The sequence below is a fragment of the Uloborus diversus genome, chromosome 6, assembly GCF_026930045.1.
Source record: "Uloborus diversus isolate 005 chromosome 6, Udiv.v.3.1, whole genome shotgun sequence".
NCBI lineage: Eukaryota > Metazoa > Arthropoda > Arachnida > Araneae > Uloboridae > Uloborus > Uloborus diversus.
The window spans coordinates 35,543,590-35,568,326 of record NC_072736.1 but is presented as its reverse complement, the minus strand read 5'-3'; the positions used below and the strand labels follow the sequence as shown (position 1 = coordinate 35,568,326).

General features: G+C 34.8%; 1 protein-coding gene across 1 annotated transcript in view; it reads right to left on the bottom strand.

The window, feature by feature from the left end:
- LOC129223853 (arrestin domain-containing protein 3-like) overlaps positions 1 to 24,737 on the bottom strand; it is a 98,473-nt gene that overhangs the window by 26,269 nt on the left and 47,467 nt on the right. The window contains exons 3-4 of the mRNA XM_054858215.1: positions 12,796 to 13,040; positions 4,936 to 5,118 (exon numbers count right to left, since the gene is read on the bottom strand). Of these exons, the coding sequence (XP_054714190.1) occupies positions 4,936 to 5,118; positions 12,796 to 13,040 (428 nt within the window). The remainder of the gene's footprint in view (positions 1 to 4,935; positions 5,119 to 12,795; positions 13,041 to 24,737) is intronic.

The following is a 24,737-nucleotide window of genomic DNA, read 5'->3' as shown; positions in this document are numbered from 1 at the left end:
GTTGGTTTATACCTTCCCGACTTCCTCCTTACCTTAGGTTGGTTTATACCTTTTAGTTTTGTCATGTCTTCATGAAAACTAAGCGGTGTTTAACGTGCAATCGTACTGCTAACATGCTAGGATGCTATCGCAATTCGGATTGCGAAAACATCTTTTGAATGAAACTTGTCAGCATTCAAATGAAAAGGGCCGCCCATCGCCAGACGTTTTTTTTGAGCAATCACGATTGCTTATTGTTCTCACTTGACCGTTTTTGGCGTCCGTGCCTTTTTCAGCTTGGACCAGGCCTGCAGCACCACCGTCCACCGGCGGCGGCGCGGCTGGACCTGAGCACTGTCCCCCGAAATCCACTTTTGCTGGGCGGTGGCGTCCATGTTCCACACACACGAACGCCTACACACACACACACACACGAACGCCTACACACACACACACACACGAACACCTACACGCACACGCACGTACACAACACTCACTCACACACATGCATACATACACTTACGCACCCACACACATGCGCCTACACAAACACACACGCTCGTGATTGCGAAAAACATAATTTGCATTCAAGATGTCAAAAATTCAAATTAAGTTTTTTTTTTTTTTTTGTGCGTCCTCCTCCCCTAAACCCCAAGCTGAGTTCCCCCAAATATTTTCTTTCAACTGTCAAAAGAATAGAGCAATATATTTTACAGCGTTTCTTTATACAAAAATGCTCAGAATTGATAATTTGAAAAAAAGCTAGATAATGTTTAAAACAATTTTTGAGCAATCACGATTGCTTATTGTTCTCATTTGACCGTTTTTGGCGTCCGTGCATTTTTCAGCTTGGACCAGGCCTGCAGCTCCACCGGCGGCGGCGCGGCTGGTCCTGAGCACTGTCCCCCGAAATCCACTTTTGCTGGGCGGTGGCGTCCGTGTACCACACACACGAACGCCTACACACACACACGCGAACGCCTACACACACACACACACGAACGCCTACACAGACACACACACGAACGCCTACACACACGAACACCTACACGTACACGCACGTACACAACACTCACTCACACACATGCATACATACACTTACGCACCCACACACATGCGCCTACACAAACACACACGCTCGTGATTGCGAAAAACATAATTTGAATTCAAGATGCCAAAAATTCAAATTAATTTTTTTTTCTTTTTTTTTGCGTCATTTTGTTGTTGTTTTGAATAAGGAAGCCCCCCTTCATTATTAAAAACACCTGCTCGAAACAATTTGAAGATTCTTTTTTTGAGGGGGGCGGGTGCGGAACACCCAGGATGTCCCCCCTGAGAGCAAGGGCGCACCCCCTTAAATATCGCAACCCCCAAAAAAAGTACCCCTCAAAATACCCCCCTAAAAATTTCAATGGCGCTGCCTGCGCCATGACCCCCTAGATGGGCACCCTTGAAACACCAAAGGGTAACGCACCAATCAGTTCTCCTTTTGAAACTTACAGTGACAACATCCGTTATGTAGTCCTGAAAATGCGTTACTGAAAAGAATATTTGCATTTAAGTTTGAAAAAAAGCCGTAGGCAATGTCGAGCAAAGCTACGAGCAATGTTTATTTCTATTAGGATCGTTATTTTCTCTATTACTCACAGGGGGGAAGGAGGTGCACTAAAAGTTAAAAGAAAAGTTACATATGCAGAATACATCTATCAACATTGAAACTGCATCACTGTTGCTCAAATACTCAAATATGAAATTTAGCAAAAAATTCTTCAAGTATTATGATTACTTGAAATTTTGTTCTTGAAAATATTGAGTTTAATTTCACCGTTATCTCGCCAACAAAGGCAAGAGACACAATCATTGGTTCATTTTCTTTTCATGCAAGTTGTCAAGCTTGATATTCATTTGTTTTTCAATGACCAAAAAGTTAAAATATGAGTGATGTCAACGTACTGTAGAATAAAATATTTTACTTTTGTGCTGTGTAGCGACGCTTCTCTTTCGCAATGGTAGAAAGTAGACAAGTTGCCAAACGCCAATGTACCCCTAATCCATACTACGGCTCTGATAAGTTGAAACTTGACCTTGTTTATTTCTTTTTGAGAAATTCAGTGGTAAAGTGACGCAATATTGGTGTGGATTTCAATTGGAATACCATCACGAAACAACTAAGAAAGTAACTCAACTAAACTCGGCACACCAATAACATTTCCCTTACATTCCAAAAAGAAGTAAAAACTGTCAAGATTTAGTTTCAAGTTGTCAAACCCAAACTATACTCTCTTACCGATTCCGGATATCCCCAAGATCCTTCAAACCGAAGCTCTTCGCAGCAAATATTTTCAGTGTAAAGCGAACGTTGACAGACATGTGATAGCCAAGAACGGATCCAGCTTTTGGTTTTATAGGGGTCATTTCCCGGAGAGGAAGGTCATAAGTGTCCCTTTTGCGTATAAATAGGGAGTTTGGAGTGAATATTTTGAAATTTTGAAACATAAGGTATCAATACGAAACCCAGTCGCTCAGTGGTAGCGCTTTCACGCCACAGGTGCGTATTCTATTCCCGGGTCGGGCATGGTCAACTCAGCCGTTCGTCCCTTCAATGGGTCGATAAAATGAGTACCAAGCGTGCTTGGGAACTAAATCCTGTTGGTTCCGCGTTCGCTAACCACCTAATCGAACTATCTTCCCTGCACCTCAGAGTCCTTGGTCAGGAAGACTGAGAAGGGCACAGTAGGACTTGGCCCTCACGGACTGTCGTGCTACTGGGTTTAGGTAAGGTATCAAAATGCAGCTTTAGGATTCCATCACACAAGGCAACTTAGTTAAATCAACTTTCGAACAGGTGGTTATTAGAAAGTGTAACCAGGTAGAAAAGTGAAGGAATCGCCTGCCATCCTTCATACGGCAGCGAACTGTGTCTGGTGTGCCGCACACACCAGGCACGTGTGGTAGCGGTACATGAGCCGATACCATTCTCATCCCAACAAGTGTGATCAATTTTTTAGTAGACTAGGGGACTCTGCCTCCTGCTCGCTAACTCTCACCAACTCCCGAAGATTGTTTCGCAATCTTATTTGATTCGCAAAGATTTAAATCGCCAGTTAGAAAGAAACAGATTAAAAACGCATTATAAGCTCCCTTTGGAACAAAAAGCACCCCTTCCCCGGGTTTCGAAATAACTTGTACCAACTTGCAGAGCCGTAAGGGTTAAAGGGCTCCTCAGCATTGCAAAACTGCAGTTTTGTACGTTTGAAAAGTCGCGTTCATATTCGTGGTCTCTAATAATATATTTTTCTCTTTAACTCGGGACTTGAATTGAGTTGAGCCTAAGATTTTCCGTTAAAATCGAAACCCTTTAAATTTGTGAATAAGAAAGAAGAAACAAACGGATCGAAAAGATGCAACTATGGCAACGCCAAATAAAACATCGATAATTTGAATGGAAATGTGATTTCTCAAACTTGATTAAAACTGCTTGTAACTGTTTTTTCTTTGGAGATAGAAGCTAAGTTTTTCGACCATGGGTCGAGTGTTAGATTTGGAGTAAAAAAAGCCGCTCTTTCCAGTGGCATCAAAAAAAAAAAAAAAAAAAAAAAAAAAACTGGCACAATTCTTTTATTTTTTACTGATAGATTTAATGAAGAAAGTGGTGCCTAAGTTTTAGCTAAGCCTAAAAAAAGTTCGAGCTAAAAACGCAAATAACTCCCGCCGTATTAAATTTAGAGCATAGAAACAAATAGCGTAGAACGTGGAAAATTCTAACCTTTTCAACGATACATAATATTAATGTGTGCGAGTAATGTGTCACCCCTTTAATGGGCAATAATAGGCAATTTACACAAAATTTGAGCTTAAAAAAATTACAAAAAAAAAAAAAAAAATAAAATAATAATTCGAATTTTAAAAAACAAAACTCCAGGTGCAAACCACCAGGACTTGAAGTAATTTTGTACACAATTTCAAGGCTGTAGGTGCTATGGAGTCTCCTGGACGCAGGCCCGCCAAGATTTCCTTTAAAAAAATTTTTTGACCTTACTTTTTTTTTTTAATATAAAGATATTACATTCATCGGGACATTGCCAAGTGTTTGCTCTACACACGAGTAAATTAGCTGACAGTCAGCTCGGTTCAGTTTTAAAAGCGTTGTGTGTGTGGGGGGGGGAGGGGAGCAACTCCTCGAATAAATTCGGCTTATTACAAGAAAAGTTGATTCAACTAAGTTGCATCGTGCGAAGACAACAAGAAATGTAAGTCAGCTAGTTGACAAGCAATTTTTTCGAAAAGTTGATTCCACTAACCGTTTCGTGTGTAGGAAGCCTTAGGGTATTTTTGGTTACTTAAAGCTTAGATTAAATCATTAACACATGGATACTGCAAGTGGGTGTGGTTGTGGACGCGGGAATCTTCGCAGGGGGAAAGTGAGGCGACCCCACGTGACTCCGTCCTTAGACGGAAGCACTTTCCCATGTCTGAACTAAATCTCGCAGGGATAAGAATAGTCGTCGATTTTAATTTTTTACCTTATGCCTGAAATATTTTGGCACATTTCTTTTCTGTCACCCGCAAGCGCATAGTTTATAGATTCATGAATAAGTTTTTTTTTTTTTTTCAATTTCGACAATAATTGTTGAGTTATGCCGATTTAAAAATGGTTCTAAAAGTTACGCTCTCGTAGAATAGCGAAAGCGGAAGAAAACACCGAAATCCAAAGGACCGGTGACCGAACCACGTGGTACAAGGCGGCGAAATTATTTGATCTTCTCCCGGGATCATAAAACTTCTCGCTTACTCCTGCTTCAGCGCATAGAATGACTGAATGGAATAGCTTGTCTTTCTCTCAATGGTCTAAGACTTTAAGGGGGAGGGGTCCTGTTCCCCATGACCCCCCCTTCTCTCCTCTAGATCTGCACCTGATTGTAGCTAACAGAACTAGGTTGTTCAATTTATACTAACCTCGGTGAGAAGAGCTTTGGTCCTGTGAATAGCAACACCGCTGCCATTGTCGATGGTGGCAGACAGCCGTATGCTTTCTCCGGGCACATAACCACCTCTGTCCAAACGAACTCTGCAAGATACTGGCCCCAAATTGATGCAAGGAATGCCTAATTCACCTTCTAGCTCACAGTGGAATGGTTGCTGGAACAGAAAAAAATAGTTCATTAACTGAATCGAAATCTTGTTCAAGTTGTCCTCTCATTTAGAATGCTTTTGCGAAAATTAAAAAATACCTTCAGTAGAACATCATTGATCAGGACTGATAGAGGATTTAGGTTGTCCAAATTAATGAAAATAAAAATTGAACAAAATAACATAATAGTAGCAAAATAAATGTTTTATAATTATAAATTGAGCCAAGGTACATAAACAAGCTGCTGTGCACAGTAACAACTGAGACAGTGAGAAGCAAAGGGATGCAAGTGCCGAAATTAAAAATTTGGAAATAACCAGTGCAAACGGTAGGCCAACCTATCTTCTGTTTTGGGACAAGTACAAGTAGTCCTGGTAGGTACTGCTATGTAAGAAATTATATGCTCGAAGCGGTTACATTACTTGACAGGGATCCCATGATTAATAACTGGGATCTCCATAATTGCGTAATGGGGTTTTCCGCGATTGCCTACTGCGCAGATGCATGAGAGCACTTGAGTTCATATGGATAAAGACAGTCGTGAAGGCATGACTGGAAAACCTCCTGACCGAATAGCGGGATAACTTTATGGCATATCTTTTGACCGCTATTCGGGGAAAAGGGCAAATTGGCTGCCCATCATGTATGTGTCAGTGAGTAGAAAAATAAATTAGTTGTGTGTTGTGAATTGTGTGTGTGTAATTCTCTCCTAAAAAATAAGTTGATTTATGGAAAATGTGAAAAAGAAGAAGTGGGGAAGATCGTTTTCAACATGCTATGCAGCATGATTTTGAAAAATTCAATGAATGCCTAGCATCTAAATTTTAAACGCGTTTTACTCAAAACTTTAAATTGTCTAATTGCATTCTTTTGCTTCTCACAGCCTCAATAAATTGTGCTTTTGATTAAAGAGAACGAAATATAAAACTGCATAAGAGAAACTTACTAAAATACATTCCAAAAATACAAAATACAGCCTTCAAAAACAAATTATTGCGCTAATTCCCCTTTTATTTACTGAGTAGGTGCATCAAAATGGCTGTACTTACGGATTAAGAGGAGTCCGGTTTAATAGGATCCGAATTAATAAGTGTTTGCTAAATATAAAACTAGCAATATCAACGTATGTATAAGTACCTGTTTTTTGGAGTAAGTAATCTTATAGTTATTGTTTATGTTCATTTTATAGAACCAAAAGCAGTAAATAAAGAAATATAATTGTGATTCCTTTTGCTGGATATGGTATTTTTTGCATGTTGCATATTTGATACTTTTGGTCTTGAACATAACAGGTGTTATTTATTGCAGTTTTTCTATTACACTTTTTAAAAGAGTAGTGCATACATGCTTTTTCAATAAATTCTTGAATTCTGAATAGCTTGCCAGAAAAGTTCATAGGTTATACTGGTAATTATCTTCCTTCATCCATCATGACTATTGACAATTTTGTTCTCACTAACAGCATAATCTCTTCAAAGACGAATTAAACATTTTACTGTTTTGCCACGGATTGTATGTAATCGGCAATCTGCCAAGTAAAGACGATTCCATCTGAATGAATCTAGCAGGGGAGAAGGGAAAATAACGATGGGATTTTGATGCACGCGTTTTATAATGTCACTAGTGCCTTATTCATTTATTGAATTCTCAAAAATAAAATAAAGGGAAACAAAAATAGTTACCATGGAAATAACCAAAAAAAAAAAAAAGCCAATATTTTTATTTCGTTCAGGAACGGAAAAGCAAAATGGTAAGCTCAAAACGTTGTTGAGAATAAATAAATCAATTAATTTTTGCTGTGAGAATATAGATCGAATATACTTTAGATTTAAAAAATGATGTTGTGAGCAAATTTTCATTTTTACAAAACAAAGGCTAAATAATAGAGAGGCAATGCACATCTCAAACAAACCAACTAACACCCCTATAAACTAATAGATACGTCCATTTCCGCCTATAAATCGGATATTAGCCTTTCCATGTAATCGATGGACAGACAGTACTGCAAAACTGTAATGAAATTAGAAGCGAGTTATTTCTGAATGATTTGGCAATATTTAGAGCAGTTGTGACAGTAGTACTTGCAAATTCAAGGTTCAGTTTCGTCTTAGTATATGCTCTGGCATCATAAGTTTCCCCCTGCGGTGTAAATAAGAGGAATATAACCAAGCAATAACTAGAAGGATGTTTCAAGGACATTATGTTGTATGGAGGACAAGTATGGGTCCTACTGATATAGAAGCTCATTAGAGATATTTTCCCAATTAACTCTTGTTTTCATCACTGTGAAAGATATGAAATAAAACTTAGCAGGGGCGCCGACTTGCAAAAATTATTGGGGGGGCTGGACATCACCGGGGGTTTAGGGTGTTATGTAATCCCTCGGAGGTCCCCCACCCCAAATAAAGGTCAGATTTTTGAACCTTGAAAATGCCATATTTTCTAGTGTGTATAATTCTAACAAATAAACAGTATGTGACACGGCGTTTTCGAAGTAAAAGAATCTAAAAATTGGTTTACAAATTTTCTGGTTCAACTTTTAAATCATATCACTTGTCTTAGTAAGAGATTTTTTTTGTTCTATTTTATGGGGAGCCGTGCTGTGCCGTAGCTAAGAACTGATATTATAAGGTAGGAAGGACACTTGACTTGAATAGAAAGGCACTCCCAGAGACGCCGACTTTTTTAATAAAAATGGGGAGGGGGGGAATTTTCTAAATTTGAGATGAAAAATAATGAGTTTTAAAGTTTTTTTTAAGCATTGTTAAGTCATGTAATCAACATTAGAACCCCAAAAACTCGACAAGCCTGACACATATTTTTTGGCTTTGAAAAAAGGAAAAAATAAATACAAACACACACAGTATTTTCGTAAAAAGGTAATTTAATTTACTCATGTTTTTTTTTTTTTTTTTAAGACCATTTGTTTTTTCATTAGTTATACCGGCTAACATATTCAAGTGTAAACGCAGTCTCTCAATGTCTAGGTTATTTTTGAAAATTCGATTTTTACTTTCTTCTATAACTAATATATAGAAGAAAGTATTGGATTCGTGCAAATTTTTGAATTTCGAATTTTGACGGATTCGAACGTTTTGAGGTGTGCTGAGTCCATTTCAACTATTTTTGGAAAATGTCTGTCTGTCTGTGTGTATGTGTGTCACGTCTGTGTGTGACCAGTTTTTTGTGGCCGCTCTACAGCAAAAACTACCGCATGAAATCGAACGAAATTTGGTACACATATGTGCCCTTATGTGAACTTGTGACCATTGGTTTTTGGCGCGAATTCATCCAAGGGGGGTGGAGCAATAGGACGTTTTTTAAGTTACGCGTGATTGCTATTCCTCAGGAAGTAACTGGCGGAATCAAACAAAATTTGGTCCATATGTTGCCAGTAACAGGAACAGGTGCTGATTCAATTTTGGTGTCAATAACTCAAACGGGGGTTGAGCTATAGAACGTTTTTTGTCGTCAATTGTGACTGCTGCATCTCAAGAAATAATGAACGGAATGAAAGAAAAATGTATCGGCAAGTAGCCCTTAGTGGGTACAAAAGCTCATTTTATTTTGGTGTCAACAGCTAAAAAGGGGGTAGCGTAATCGCCCGTTCTTTTTTTCCATTGTGAGTTCCCTATCTCAAGAAGTAATGCTACGTTCTGGTTGAAATTTGGAATATATGTGAATCCATATGTAAGCAGGCTTTGGTTCAATTTTGGCGCCAATCGCGCCAAGAGGTGCTGATTTATTTTTATTATCATTATTTTTTTAGCGAATAAAAATAGCTTTATTAATGCAACAATAAGAAAGATAAATCGTAATAGATTGTCGTCTGCGTATTTCTCGTGATTTTAATTGTATGGAAATGATCGGAAATATTATTCTATTCTATTCAAGAGTCACAACTGACTACAACTGTATTTATGTCGAGGACTGCATACTAAGTGCCTTGCCTCCATTATTTTATATACCGATAGATGGCAGCACCATCACCGGATCGAACAGTTAATGAGAATTTAGAACTAGTCCAAGAGCTAATAGCTACCTGGTACTATCACCCCCAGAGGTATCGTTTCACTTGGAGGACATTGAGACCACGAGCATATTTAACGTCGCCCAGTCCCCTTTAATGACGACGGTGGGTCTTCGACCAGCGGGGATCGAACCCGAGCCCCTCCGGCCCCGAGTCCAATGCCCTACCGATCAGGCTACCACGGCCCAGCGGAAATATTATCTCGATGATTTAAAATTTTTAACTGTTGCCATCTTATGTTTGATAACAAGTAAAATATTTGTAATTAATTCAAGCAAGGCTTTTAAAATAACTTTCAATTTTCGCTCTTTGCTTTGCTTTTGCAATAATTCAGACATTGGGATGGTAGTCAAGTTTTTGCATGTGTAATTTTGTTTTTGTTGAGAATATTGCTTCCTCGTCAAGCATGGGGAGGGGTCAGAAAAAAAAAGAAAATGTAGAAGAAAGTTTCGTAATGGCCACAACATACTAGTTTAAAATTTGTTTCACCTCTGTTAAATAAAAGCAAAGCACTTTTGTTCAACTGCAATGATCTGTGTGAGTCCAGTTGATGCAAACAGCCCAATAATGCAAAATTGCACCATTTCACAAACCTCAGTGTAAATTGCCTTTGGGATTTTGAAAGCGTGCGGTGAACTGGATTCGTTGTTTTCATACTTTGGTATACGTCGATTCCGAGGAAGCGAAGGATCATCATTTTGTAACGATTTTTCTTTTAAACACAATTCCCAAAAGTATTCAAAACTATCACGCATCCCATTTAATATACAAATCAAACCCTCATATATTTTTTTCCAGATCAGCAACACTTAGATGAGCTCGCCGCAGCGCTGCCCACTGGCAACAGATTTGACCCGTTAAGTTCGCGCACTGTGACAAATTCTAAGTGTGCTTGCAGCACTGTAACACCATCATTATTCACACTACTCGTTTTCAGTTAACCTGCTTACTACCGTAATAATTATTTGTTTTAACTCATTACTGAATGTATTTTACAAGGTAAACTATCTTCAAGCAAGAAAAATAAAGGATAAATTTATGAGTTTAGAAAGCATAATATAACTAATACTTTTCTTGATTTATGGAGGGGGCTCTGCCCCCTCAAAAATATTTTTGAGGGGGCTCGGGCCCCCTCAGGCCCCATGGAGTCGGCGCCACTGAAACTTAGTACGTTTTTACGGGAAGTCTGATAGTAGCAAACTTACAGCACTTAGAAAGTGTTCACTCAATGCTCGAACTTCTGTATCAACCTATACAGTATACACTATTTTCTGTATCATAAAATACCAAACAATGCATTTGTTTTTCATTGTCCATTTTAATAGGTAGCTAGAAACTATTATTTAATACTTTAAAAGTTAGGTCAGATTTGAAGGGTTCGCTCTGTTTTTCGTTCCAGTTCGCAATTATATTACCAAGCAAAACCTGGGATTAACTTAAAAATAAGCGAGACCAATTACAGAAAGAAATAATAACAGCTCATTTTAAATCCCACAGCAATGGAAATACACTAACTGGGTTGTTTTACATTTCTCAAAATTTTTATTCATTTTTTTTTCTTGAAAGAGCATGGTGAAAAAATGGGGTTAGTTATTTTTTTTCCCTTATTTTTGACTTGTTTTTAATTTAAAAAAATCTTAAAAGACGTTCAGTCGCTGTTTTCATTTTCGCTGCTGACGTCACAAGAGAACAAGTCGCTAGGGTTACCAGAACAAAGGTTCAGGACCATCATTGCCAAATTTCGCCAAATAAATATTTTATTTAACTGACAATTATCGTTCCGCTAAAAAATTGCTCGCAGTGAAAAATCCCCAGAAAGACCATATCTTGCCAGAAAAGACAACAACGCGCTCCGATTCAAGATGGCTGTCTTCACTTGTGACATCACACGATTAAACATTTGTCTTAGGAATCTGACATTTCAAATGAATAATTAAAAATTAAATACTGGGAAAATAGAAGTACTTTCTGGCTCCGTGTTATTATTGTTATTTTTTTGCTCATTTCATCAATTTCGGTGAATAAAAGTACTTTTGACTAAGGTGAAAGACGGACCCCCATTTAAAAACATGAAAATCCCTATTTCAAAGTCTTTTCATTTATATATATATATATATATATATATATATATATATATATATATATATATATATATATATATATATATATATATATATATATATATATATATATATATATATATATATATATATATATATATATATATATATATATATATATATATATATATATATTTTTTTTTTTTTTTTTGCATCAACCCTTCAGACTCATGCCATGAGAAAAAATTCAAAATACTCACACCAAGAAGAAAAAACCTTTTTCTTTTATTTTGGATTCATCAAATATTTTACTTATTTCAGCAAGTATGTATTATTATTCTGTATAACATGTTGTGCTTGGAATAAATCAAAAATGAAATATTCTTTAACTAAAAAAACATTTAAAAACTTTTTTTGATAGGTGGTGTGAGAAAAAATCTCATACGTTCTCAGGTCATTCATTGATTTTGATGCGGGTTCTGGAGGGTTAAAAAAGGATTTTCTTTTCACCTTGTAACTCTAAAGCACATGATGGAAATGAACGGGTAAAATTAAAAATATGGTCAATTGTAAACATAAAGATCTTAATCTATGATTTCAAGTTTTTTTTGAGTCAAATAAAGTAATATACATCCGGATATGTATATTCATATTATTTGCAGTGCAGTTCGAACTAATGGCAAGGTTCTAGTTTATAGTAGCAAATTCTATGGATCTGTGGGGTAAAAAAAATCTGAAATTAACATGCAATTCATTTGAAACAAAAACCAAATACCTTCCTTACATAAAAGAAAATAATATATAAGATTTCAAAACATAATATTTCCTTATATATTTCTTTTCAATACTATTTTGGATGATTTATTTGAATAATTTGTCCTTGGATCTTCAAGTAAAAATTTTTCTCCGTGTTGAGCAGAAAAGCGAAAAGAAATTGTACTAATCACTTATCAATCAACTATACTCCATTTTAGTTAGCGTGATGTTTCGTTTCTGTTGGCTACTAGCCAGATCTCGATCGTTTGCATATCAAGTCAAGCATAAAATAAAGCCATGTGAACATTTATTAAGTGCAGTTCAGGGAACAACAAATATGTATACCGTGCGTAAACAAAGTTCCAAATGATTGATTGTACTAGCATGTAAAAGAAACTTTACATAGAGATGTATATCATCCTACTGTTACGGAACAAATATTTGAATTGATTATGTTTTTTTTATTTTATTTATTTATTTATTTCTTTTGTAAAATGATACGTTTATTCAATTATTTACGCCAACAGGTTCGCTAAATGTTTGTACATTGTACCTGATGATCATGATGAAGAAAAAAAAACCTAAATAAAACCAATTGGTGATACTTAGGTTCCCAAAAAGGAAAAAAAAAAGCATTAAGGGGCGATCTATAAATTATGTGAAACTATTTTTCAGTAAATTTGACCTCCCTTGTGTCACAAAGTGTAGCACTTTGTCTTACCCTTTCTGTAGCGGTTCTAAACCTTTTTGCCCCCCCCCCCCCCCAAAGATTGTTTGACACCTATCGCCCCATCCCCTTTTCCTTAAAATATAATCCCGGCTACTCAAAAAGTACATACCATCAGCAATGCAGGCTCTAAGCTCAAGTCGATAGGATTCATTAGAAGGAACACTTGTTGATTTTTATGCGTCAAACCACCAGGCTCTTTCAATGCAACTTTGCAATAGTACTGAATCCAACCATGGCGTCCAAGGAAAGTTGAGGGTAGTCCTAAGGGAAGGCCCAGTTTGAAAGGGAAATTATGCACCCCTGCAGTCAGGACTATCAAACGATCCACTTCTTCATCTGGTGTTCGATCAGAACCTTAAGAAATTGAAAATGTAAGTCACAATTGACATCTAAATTAGATAATAAAGCAATTCCATTAGATTTTTTTTACAGTAATGTGTTTACTCGAGAAACTACGTTCAGTAATTTTTGATGTTACTCGTTTTGGTTGCTATATCTTGATAGTTGATAATTATGCCGTTTTATTAAACTGTTCATTGCTGAGAGTATTTTAAAGGTGTTCAACAACACTAAGCAAAAAAAAAAAAAAGAAAAGAAACTTATGACACCATTCTTACCAGTTCTGATGTAAAATTAACCCTGAATTCCAAATAAGACCACCATTTCTCCCATCACCCACTACTTATTACAGATGCCCCTCCCCCCAGATTTTTTCCAGCTTTCAACAGCTTTATCGCCATTATTTTTATTTGGTAAGGATAGGAAGCATTTTTATATCAACCATTAACATTTCCCTTAGGGACTAGAGAGGTGAAAAATGCAAAAGCATGAACATTTTAAACAAGAAGTGACAATAAAGAGGTGTTCACTCTAACGTTTCTTTAAAAAAATCATCAAAAACGATCGTTTTTTTCTAGTTCTTTTTCACAATTTTTCACTTTATTTTCGGTTTCAAACCGGAGTTCGGTTTGAAACTCTCAATTCCGTGTCAGTTCATACAGATTCATCATTCAGTGACTGTGTCGGCCTTTTTTTTTTTTCGAAACTCGTATTTCTAAAATCTGCGTGCCTATAAAAGATGTTTAAAACCCCTTTATTTTTTTTTCTCTAATTTCGACCTTTGATTTTTTTACAAGTCGTTTTCGTGATCAAAAATGGGACTTTTTTTTACCTTTGCATCTAGGCCTAATCTATTTGACTTACAGTTATGGCAGTTAATTTTATATTTTAGCGGTGAAGTACATAAAGTAATAACTCTCACATGCTGAGTTATATAGCTGTAACTTAGTGATCAAAATAATGGCAACAGGTCAAAAATACAGGTAAATGTAAAATTTTTACTCATTTCAAAGGATGATCACGCGCTCAGGGCACAAAAACAAATTGAAATACGGCAAAAAATAATCACTGGAATCACATTAATGAGAAAACCTAACTAACTGTGTGCTTGTTTACCCTTTATATTTGTATATCTTCTATTGTATAGTTTTGGTTAACTATACAATAGGAGTTGTACTTTTGTTTGATGATAATAGATGCAATGACACAACAAAAATTCGAGTGGGATCGTTAAAATATAGAAATTGCGCTGAATGACTGTACTGGAACATTAAACACAAAAAATTATGTTGAGGAAATCGGTAGGAGATGCAATAACACAATAAATACGAGCTGATGTGTGCTTCACATGACTTCCTTTTACTCCAATTGAATGTTATTTTCCCATTATTGGCAATTTTAATGTGATTTAATAGTTTACTCTCTAAATATCACCAACAGTGGCCAAATTGAAACCAGATTTAAAAAAAAATTGCGAAATTTGTCGCCAAGTTGGCGACCAAAAGGCTTGCGGTATATCGCCGGCTGCCAAATTGTAACACCACTTGAGTTTACATCAAAATCACCAATGATTTCCTCCTAAAAGGGGCAAAAGACCCCCTTAGAAACACCCGAGTGCAACCAAAAGGGAAGGTCCACAACTAGACCCCACTAGGAGTCTACGTACCAAATTTCAACTTTCTAGAACATACCGTTCTTGAGTTATGCGACATACATACGCACATACGCGCATACATACATACGTAAATACAGACGTCACGAGAAAACTCGTTGTAACTAACTCGGGAATCGTCAAAATGGATATTTCGCGTGTCTATACGTTCTTAGGCACTTATCCACGTGTGGTCGAGTCGAAAAAAAAAAAACTTAACATTCATTCGGGGGTGGGAAAATGGAAATTAAGGTCGATTTTTGAGTGAAAATTTTTTCGCGAATACAATACTTCCTTTTTTGTAAAAAGAAGTAACAAGAGTGGTGTCATTAAAAATATAGACATAGCGGATCATACAAAGAATGACTGTAATGAAACTTTTTCAGAGATTACGAAAATAAATGTAGTCCATAATAGATACAATAACACTGTTAAAATACGAGTAGTACCATTAAGATATGAAGGGATGGTGGATCATACGAAGAATTACCATGAAACTTTTTTTAGAGATTACAAAAATTAATGTCGAGAGGATCCGAGATGAAATAAGACAATTAAAATATGCAGGGCAAAATTAGTTTTTTTTTGAGACGGAGAAACTCTTAATTTTCCGAATGGAATTCCAAATTTTGCCGAATGGTAAAATACGGGTATGCACGCAAACGTACATCTAATGAAAAGAAACATTCGGACATTAAAAAATTGCAAAATTGCAATTTGTTTGTTTCCTTCAGTCAAAAGTACTACTTTTAGTCATGAAGTTGATAGAATGAGCAAAAACAATAACATGAATCCAGAAAATACTTTCATTTTCCCAACATTTAATGTTTAATTAATTATTTTTAATGTCCGATTTTTCAAACAAGGCGTGGTTTTTATGACGTCACAAGTTATGTACTTTGGCGCGTAATCCACTGGCGCACTGAATGTTTACGCTTGCTGTCTACAGCGTTTGCAGATTATGATAATTCAGAAGCGAATTAAACATTACGATCTACGCTTGCTATTAACCATATCGTTGCCACTACATATGAGTAAAGCAGCGAATTAAACATTGCACTCTGCGCTCATTGCATCAGTGCCTTTCATCACTTGTGATGTCGCGTGCAGAAGCGTAAAAAATGAAATTGAATTTGCGCCCTGATTAAAATAATTGTTAAAAAATACTAAACTTTGTCAACTTATTTGAAAAATGGTCAAATCCTGTGTTTTTAGGACGACCCCATTATGTCTCCAAATTTGTCGATTAAGGAATTTTTCGGGAAGTCTCAGCGACCTCCCATAGCCCCCCATTAGGTTGCCCCGAAAATACGAATGGTGTCATTAAAGATATAAAAATTATGGATCGTACAAAAAATGGCTGTAATGAAACTTCTTTAGAGATTAAAAAAATAAATGTTGGGTTAGCCCCTGAAAAATGTTTTGCACGGAGCAAAGTTAATATGATCCTTTCAGACAATGTTCTGTGTCATTTTCTTTTTTCTTTAGTTTAGAATATGACGGAAACCTATGTGAAATTCAATACGCCTCGATCCCGCGCTTCGAGTGAACAAACAAAACGAATGCAGTTTGAAAATAGCAATTGAATTTTTCCTACGCAATTTTTTTTCAACAAGGATCAAAGCTCAAATACTTATAATATATACTTTGCGTGCACTAGTTGTCTTTAAAAAATACCAGTAACAGGAAACTTGTCTCCCTTTGATTTATCTAAGTTGAATGCATTTTAAAGAATATAAAAATCAAATGACAGTCTATAGAAATTTGAAAATCTTTTAAAGGTAACTTTTTAACTTTTTCCTCCAGCATTTTTGCTGTAAAGATGGTGTTTACTAATGATATTTTTGATAAAACGTTGATATATGTGTGTGTCGAAATATCTGCAATTGCATATACATCTATACAATATTATTATTTTTTAATTGTTTTATTTTTTGTAAAATATCTATTTCCATTATACTTTGAACCGGTTAACAGCGTTGTATGGAATGTTCGTATAAAAATTCGGCATTGTACAAAAAAAAAAAAAACAGGCTCAGGGATTAAACAGATTTCCAAGGCATTCTATAATACGCCTATTCTTCTATATGCCAGTATCATATGAGGACTAATTTATCAAAAGGGAACATATGCATTTTTCAAAAATGTTCAGGAGGTGAAAAAAAAAACGAATTAGGGTTTTTATCATCATTTATAGATACAGAATTGAGCACAAAAGTGCAACAAATCATGGGCCAGAGTAAGAAATGTTCATGTAAAAAAAACCAAGGAGATATCGCCATTTTAATTTTGGATATGTGTCGTTTTGAACGAAAACCTGAATGTTAAAAATTCCAATTTCACCAAAAACCTAATATTTCACCTTCTCGTATTCTCTTACCGAAGTACTCGAACCAAAAACTAGTGGTCTAAAATTTGAGGAATTTGAACATGCTTTCTTATGGATCTAAAAGTTTTCATACTACAGATTCATTCAGGGTGTGTCCCCTTTTGTTCAAAATAAAACGTGCAGAGGACAGATTTGTTACCTTTTGATCAAAAAGTCAGACTTTACCCTTAAATGAAATAGAATTTGCCTCATTTGGACTTCTTAAGATTAGGTGATTTGATGAAGGTCATCTGAAAGATTTAGAAAATGTCATAAAATGAATTTTTCAAAAAAGTGGATATGTTGCCTTTTGATAAATTACTCTTCATTTGTAGTACAGGGTGGTTATTAAGTAACTTTCACTTAAAGTAAGTACCGTACTTATGTACAGCACTTGAAAGTACGCTCAACATGTAAAAGTGTCGCATTTTCGTTTGATTAATCAAAAGCTCTTTTTATTTAAAAATTGTTTTTTTCCCTCCATTTCCGACTATCCTATATGTACAATTCTATTTTATACACATTACGATACTAGATACTGAAAAATGGCTAAAAACTGAAGGTTCTGGGGGTGGGGTAGGGTGGACTGGGGTGTGGGGGGGGGGGTCGGATTCGATGTGAGTAATTACCTCATCTGTAGCATTGAATCTGAACTTTTCCCTTACATATCTGAAAAGACTTAATAACAGAAAATGCACGCTTGGTTGTCGTCACCAGGCTGTGCTGATAAAGAAATCGCCAACTTGTACGGCAGCCTGATGTTACACCACCCAGTACTTCAAGTTAATGGTCTTGGCACTCATTGCAAAACAAATCAGTAAGAGATCAAAGCATGTGCCGCGAATAGAGCTCACTTAGGCTGGCCAGTTTGAGGTAGAAACCACTTATTACTCTACTAAATAATTAAGAAGGAGGAGAATAAAATTTCACGCACCCAGAAAAGTTTTAAATCCTTCGAAAGTTGGGTTTTTTATAAAGCAATTCGCGAACTCAGAGGATTTTTCGGGGTCAAGATCAATCGGGTCGATATCACTTTGCCATTGACCTTCCCAAAAAGGTTGTTCCATGTGGCACAAAACTCCCATATTCTTTTTACTTCCTTTTAAAAACGAGCTCATGTGTGCATCACATGACTTCCCTTTACTCCAATTTAATGTCATTTCCCCATTATTGGCAATTTTAATGTGATTTAATTGTTTACTCTCTAAATATCACCAACAGTGGCAAAATTGAAACCAAATTTTAAATTAAAAAAAAAAAAAATCGGCAAATTTGTCACCAAGTTGGCGACAAAGCTTGGCGACCAAAAGACTGGCGATATATCGCCAAGTGTCCGATAAATCATAACACCATTTGAGTTTACATCGAAATTAACAATGATTTCCCCCCAAAAAGGTGCAAAAGACCCCCCCCCTTAGGAACATCCGAATTCAACCAAAAAGGAAGATGCACAACTAGGCCCCACTAGGAGTCTACGTACTAAATTTCAACTTTCATGGGAATTATGGCTGAATTTTGAGTGAAAATTTTTTTTCGCGAATACAATACTTCCTTTTTTTTAAAAGGAAGTAAAAAAAAGAAGCATTGCGAAAAAAAATTCACTCAAAATCGGCCTTAATTTAAATTTTTCTCACCCCCGAATGAATGTTGAGTTTTTTTCTCGACCCGACCATACGTGGATATATATGCCTAGAAACCTACAGACACCCGAAATATCCATTTTGACGACCCCCGAATTAATTATAAAGAATTTTCTCGTGACGTCCGTATGTACGTATACGTATGTGCGTATGTGTGTATGTATCTCGCATAACTCAAAAACGTTATGTCCTAGAAAGCTGAAATTTGGTACGTAGACTCCTAGTAGGGCCTAGTTGTGCACTTTCCCTTTTAGTTGCATTCGGATGTTCCTAAGGAGGTCTTTTGCTCCTTTTTGGGGGAAATAATTGTTAATTTCGATGTAAACTGAAGTGGTGTTATAATTTGTCGGACACTTGGCGATGTATCGCCAGTCTTTTGCTCGCCAAGTTTTGTCGCAAACTTGGCGTCAAATTTGGCGATTCTTTAAATTTAAAATTTGGTTTCAATTTGGCCACTGTTGGTGATATTTAGAGAATAAACAATTGAATCACATTAAAATTGCCAATAATGGGGAAATGACATTAAATTGGAGTAAAAGCAAGTCATGTGTGATGCACACATCAGTTCGTTTTTCCTGAAAGAACTCGCATTTCATCCTAGCCCAATGTTTTGGAGCTAAAAATACTTCTTACCGCAGGGTTTCCCAAAGTGGGTGTCACGGGTAGAGGCAAGGTGTACCATGAAATGTCAACGATAGTCGATATCAATAATCATAATATAACAGAGATGGGTTAGGTTGCCGTGAGAAAGTTCTAATTCTTCAAAGGGTGCCGCGAATAGAAAAAGTTTGGGAAGCCCTGTTTTAGTGTAATGGTTTTTCTTTCTTTCTTTTTTTCTTTTTTTTTTCAAAGATAAAAAAGTTTACATTCCTTTCGCGCGCGCAGTCACCACATTACTCCCGCAATCAAATTTGCATGTTGAAATTCACTCATCTTACTTAAAAATTATACACACACACACACACACACATATATATATATATATATATATATATATATATATATATATATAAAGGAGAGTGGTAATGAATGGGCCAATTTTTGTTTTTAATTTTTGTAATTTTCTCTAATACTTTTTTTTTAAATCTCAGAATTGGCTTTTCAGTTATTTTACTTATTTGGTTATGTAAAAAAGTCATAAAAGTTGGATTGAAAATGTCTATAATGAATGATAATAGAAAATAAAAATGTTGAGTTTTGGCCCATTCATCACCACCCATGGGGCCATTGAAGGTTATGAATGGGCCACTAAATGAATTCAATGAAAACATTTGGAATTAATCTTTTATTTGCTAAATATGACAAAATGAATAACACTTGACATGATATGACACAAAAGCATACTGAAATAGTAAGTAATGCACATTAAAATGACTAAATAATGAGATTGTGAGAAAGAAAAAAAAATATTGCATCACATTATTCAGAACTTAGGAGTAAAGAAAGAAAGACTTAATTTTAGATTTTAGTTTATAAATTTCTTTTAAAAATTTCTCATAAATAAATAAAAATATAAGCATAGATGTTTATTAATTTCATTGCAATTACTTTTAAATATTATATATTTTTTAATAATTAAAATTTTAATTGCTTTTGGTAAAATTTAATATTATCATTGACAAAGTGTTAATGGAATCACTCATATCAAATCCAAATGGCGAAATACTGGTAGGTGTGGTCAATAACTTGACAGTTCATCTAAATCATTTTCAAGAATTTCACTTATGTCTCTAATAAATAGCTTCTTAGGGTTAAAATGTGCAAATTATTTTTTTAGAAATTACTATAAACCTATTCTAACAAACTAGTAATCTAAATCTATGACGGCCAGCTATGTTTCATATTAAAGAGAAAATCAGAAAAAAAGGGAAGAAAAGCCATATTTTGATGGCCCATCCATAATCAAGATGTAGTGGCCCATTCAGCCCCACCTATACTTCTGGAATATATTCAGGTTTTTTAAATACATTAAATTCAAACAACGTCAAAATGCATCTTAAAATTAGTTTACAGATATGGAAAAACTTGCTAATACTCATACATGCAATGAAATAATAGGTACTTTTTAGCTGGTAGGGGAGACTAGGGGTACTTGATCCCTAGGGATACATGATCCCATAGCCAAAAATGTACCAAAATCATTAAGTAGAGATTTGAAAATTATATTAAAGTTATACTTGTACATAAAAACTGGCAACATTTTGTTTTTTTTCAGCCTTTTTTTTAGCTCAAGAAATGATCGTCTGAATGTGACAAGGGAAACTTTTTTTAAGGAAAGCATTCCGAAATTTACATTATCCGTTAAATACAACTTAAAAAAATTCCGAAGTGTAATGTTAAAGTATGGACAGTCTTTAATAATTGAGGCATATTTTTAGTAAATTGCCACTGATTGTTAATAATAGAACAAGTATGTTTGTAAAAATCGCATATTAGGGATACTTGATTCCTTCGTTTAGAGGGATACATGATCCCAAGGATCAAGTATACATATGACAATACAAACACAACGGAAACAATATAAATGTTAATAAAGAATAAATACCTTTGTGCTGAAAAATTAAAAAGTCAGTAATCCAACGTTATTAAGCACAAAACTTGCAAATGATTGCAGACACGTGTTTCGGTGTTACAAGGAACACCTTTTTCAATGCAAAGAAGTGTGAGCTTTTGGATGAAAAGTCATCCGAGAAAAGCAACACGGTGGAACAGGAGATAGTATAAATATCAAAAAATAGAAATTAAACAAAACAAAAAAGATAAAATGACACATGGAGACAAAATTTATCACATAATTCCATCAGGAAAAAAACCGTTAAGTAATAAATTTTAAAAGAAAACCCATAAACAATGCAAAAAGTCCAAAAATGAAACCAATCTGAATAAATTAGCAATAAATTTACCAGCGGGAAAAACTATGTATGGAAGCAATGTATCAAATGGAGAAATGCAGAAAAAACAGAGTTAAGGATAAACAAATTGGAATTAGTTAATCACAAAACGAAATAAGAAAGCAAAAAATGAAAAAATAAAAGTAAGAAATGTACGACGTTTACATAAAAATAATAGAAAATCTAAACCAATTTTAACAAAGGAGTCCACACAGAGGAAAAATAGGGAATTGCAGTAAGATCGTTAACTAAATTAGAACGGTTCCTCAGGATGTGGAAAGATTCCCAAAAATCAAGATCCAACGAATTGGGGCATTTTTGGATAATTTGATATGAGTTAAAATCAAAAGAGTGATTCGATTCCCAACAGTGTTGAGCAATACTGGATTTATTCAGCTGTTGTTTTCTCACATAGCTTTGATGTTCTTTTAACCGAAATTTCAAAGAACGGCGGGTCTGTCCGATGTATCCGAGTCCGCAATTGCAAACAATTTTATAGATCCCACAGCAATTAAGAGGGTGAATAGAATCTTTAAGAGAAGAGAAAGAAAGTTTATTAATAGGAGAAAATACCACTTGGAATTGGAATCGCTTCAGAATCTTAGCAACCTGAAAACTGATACCAGGGAAGAAAGGCAGAACAACTAAATTCTTAGTGTTAAAAGTTCTATTAAGAACAACATTTTGAGATTTTTTGCAAAGTTTTTTGTAAATGGAATCAACTAAGGTGGGCGGATAGTCTCTATCAACAGCCACAGCTCTTATATAGTTAAGCTCCGCATTAAGAAGCCTCAGGTGAAGAACAAATATTCATTGCACGATAAACATATGTGTTGAAAGCTGAATATTTTTGATTAGGAGGGTGAGACGATAATCTATGTGGGGGTAAGGAAACAGCAAAAGGTTTACGATAAACCGTAGTTTCAAAACCGGACTCAGTTCGAGAAACGAGAACATCCAGAAATGGAAGGCAATTATTCTGTTCTTTTTCACAAGAGAATTGAATATGAGGATCAATGGAATTTAAATCAAAACCATGTTACCATAATAAAATTTATCATAGTTTGAGTGATAGATTTAAACAAGCACTACTGTAAATATACTAAACAATTGAAATATCAGTTCGCACTTGTAACCCACATAACACCTCAGACATCCAAGCATAAACTAACTCTACTGATAAATTATGTTCTGATCAGCCAAATGAGCTTGAACAAGTAGAAATAGATGTCAAATCTTTGTTTGAAAGAAAAAATAAATGATTTTACTATAGTTAGATTTACAACAAAAAAGTGAGTTGCCTATTATGTTGACCCATTAGCGAATATAATGCAAAGTTGGATTTCTAGAGTTTGGAATAAGTTTTCTGAAGCGAAAAGGTAATATGTTTAATCAATCTATTTTTCCTGAAAAATTGACAAAATGTGTTAAGCTGCACACATCCAGATGAGTTGAGCGGAACTTTAAGAACTACAGCAAACGAATTGTTTGCATTTGACTTTTCAGATTTTGAAAACACATAAGCTAGGCTTTCTTTTTTATGAGTACATTGATACTTACATTTTTTTCCCCTCTTTTTAAAAATTAATTCAAATGATGAAACTCTTAATTTTATTATTGCAAGACAAGAAGCAAATAAGATGATTTTCGTTGCTTGTCATCCTATTTTTTTTTATTTGTTGTAATTTTAGCTTCATGACGCTACTTTAAAAAAAATTTTTAGTTTTATTTATAAAATATAGTATTGTTCACAACTGTATTGGATAATGAGTAACTCATCAAAAGCATCACAAGTTCATGAAAGTTGTTTACATTTTTTTCACAAATGTCTAGTGAAATTTGAAACAATGTTATTTTGTGTTCACATTATTATAATCTAATAAAGAAAATTAGAAATTGTGTTTTTTAGAAACATTATGCATAAAACAAAAATCCATAAATAAATTGCCGATCTAATGAAAAGTCTATGTATTTTCTCAGTGGATCAAGTATCCTCCATGAAGGAATCATGTATCCCTTGATGTGGGAACACATGATCCCTTTATGAAATTTTTGAAAAAAAATATTTTACCAAAACTATCTGTTTTATTTCAACTTTAAAAAATACTGTCAGATAGAGGAAAAAATTACCTTAAAAAAATTGACATGAAAATGGGGATCAAGTATCCCAGTCTCCCCTACTTATTTTACTAAAAAAGGAAAAATTACTTTTCAATCAGATTATTGACCATCCTACTCTAGTGAAAAAATGGCTTCTCTCAAACAATTCAAAATTGGATGAGTTTAATAGAACAAATACTTCCATCTATTGGTGGCATCTAAAATAATTTTATGCAAATATTTTTTCATATTTTGTTAATAGTTCATTCCTCCCCATGGCCCAATCATTACCACTCTCTTCTACATATATATATATATATATATATATATATATATATATATATATATATATATATATATATATATATATATATATATATATATATATATATATATAATTGAGACAGTGAGAAAGGAATGGATGTAAGTAGACTCTTTTCAAGTTTTAGTAAAACGTTTTTGAAGTTTAAATCTTAGGTAAGGTTTCTTTGAAAAGTTTTTTTCAATCATGCTGTACATAGCAACATCGCCTAAGACTACCAGTAACATTTCTTGCAACAAAACAGGCGAGGGATTCTCTTACCATTTGTACTAGTTAGCTCCAAATTTTTAATTTTGGCATTTACATCCCTTTGCTTGTTGATGCTTCAACTTAAGAAACGCAAATTCTAACGTGTATTATAAGCACTTGCACCTACCGTTTCTTCATAAATTGAATATCAAACTTAGGGATTAATTTACATTGTATATTTTAAGTAATCATTCCCAAAAGAGCAGCTTTATTCCTTAACTAGTGGTACCCGCACGGCTTTGCCCGTAATAGAAAAGTAAAAGGTCTTTTGGTTCGCCTGTGTATTTACAAATAATGTATGGTGAATTTTCTCGCCAATTGGCTTGTACCCATGTTACGGTTCCACGTTATGATAATTTCGTAATTTACTTGTCCATTTTATGATATTTTTGTTCTTAAAATTGGATTGGAAAAAGAACCATATCGAATTTTTGTAAAATCGCTTCGAGGTGCACACCCCCATGGTACAAACTAACTTTGTGCTAAATTTC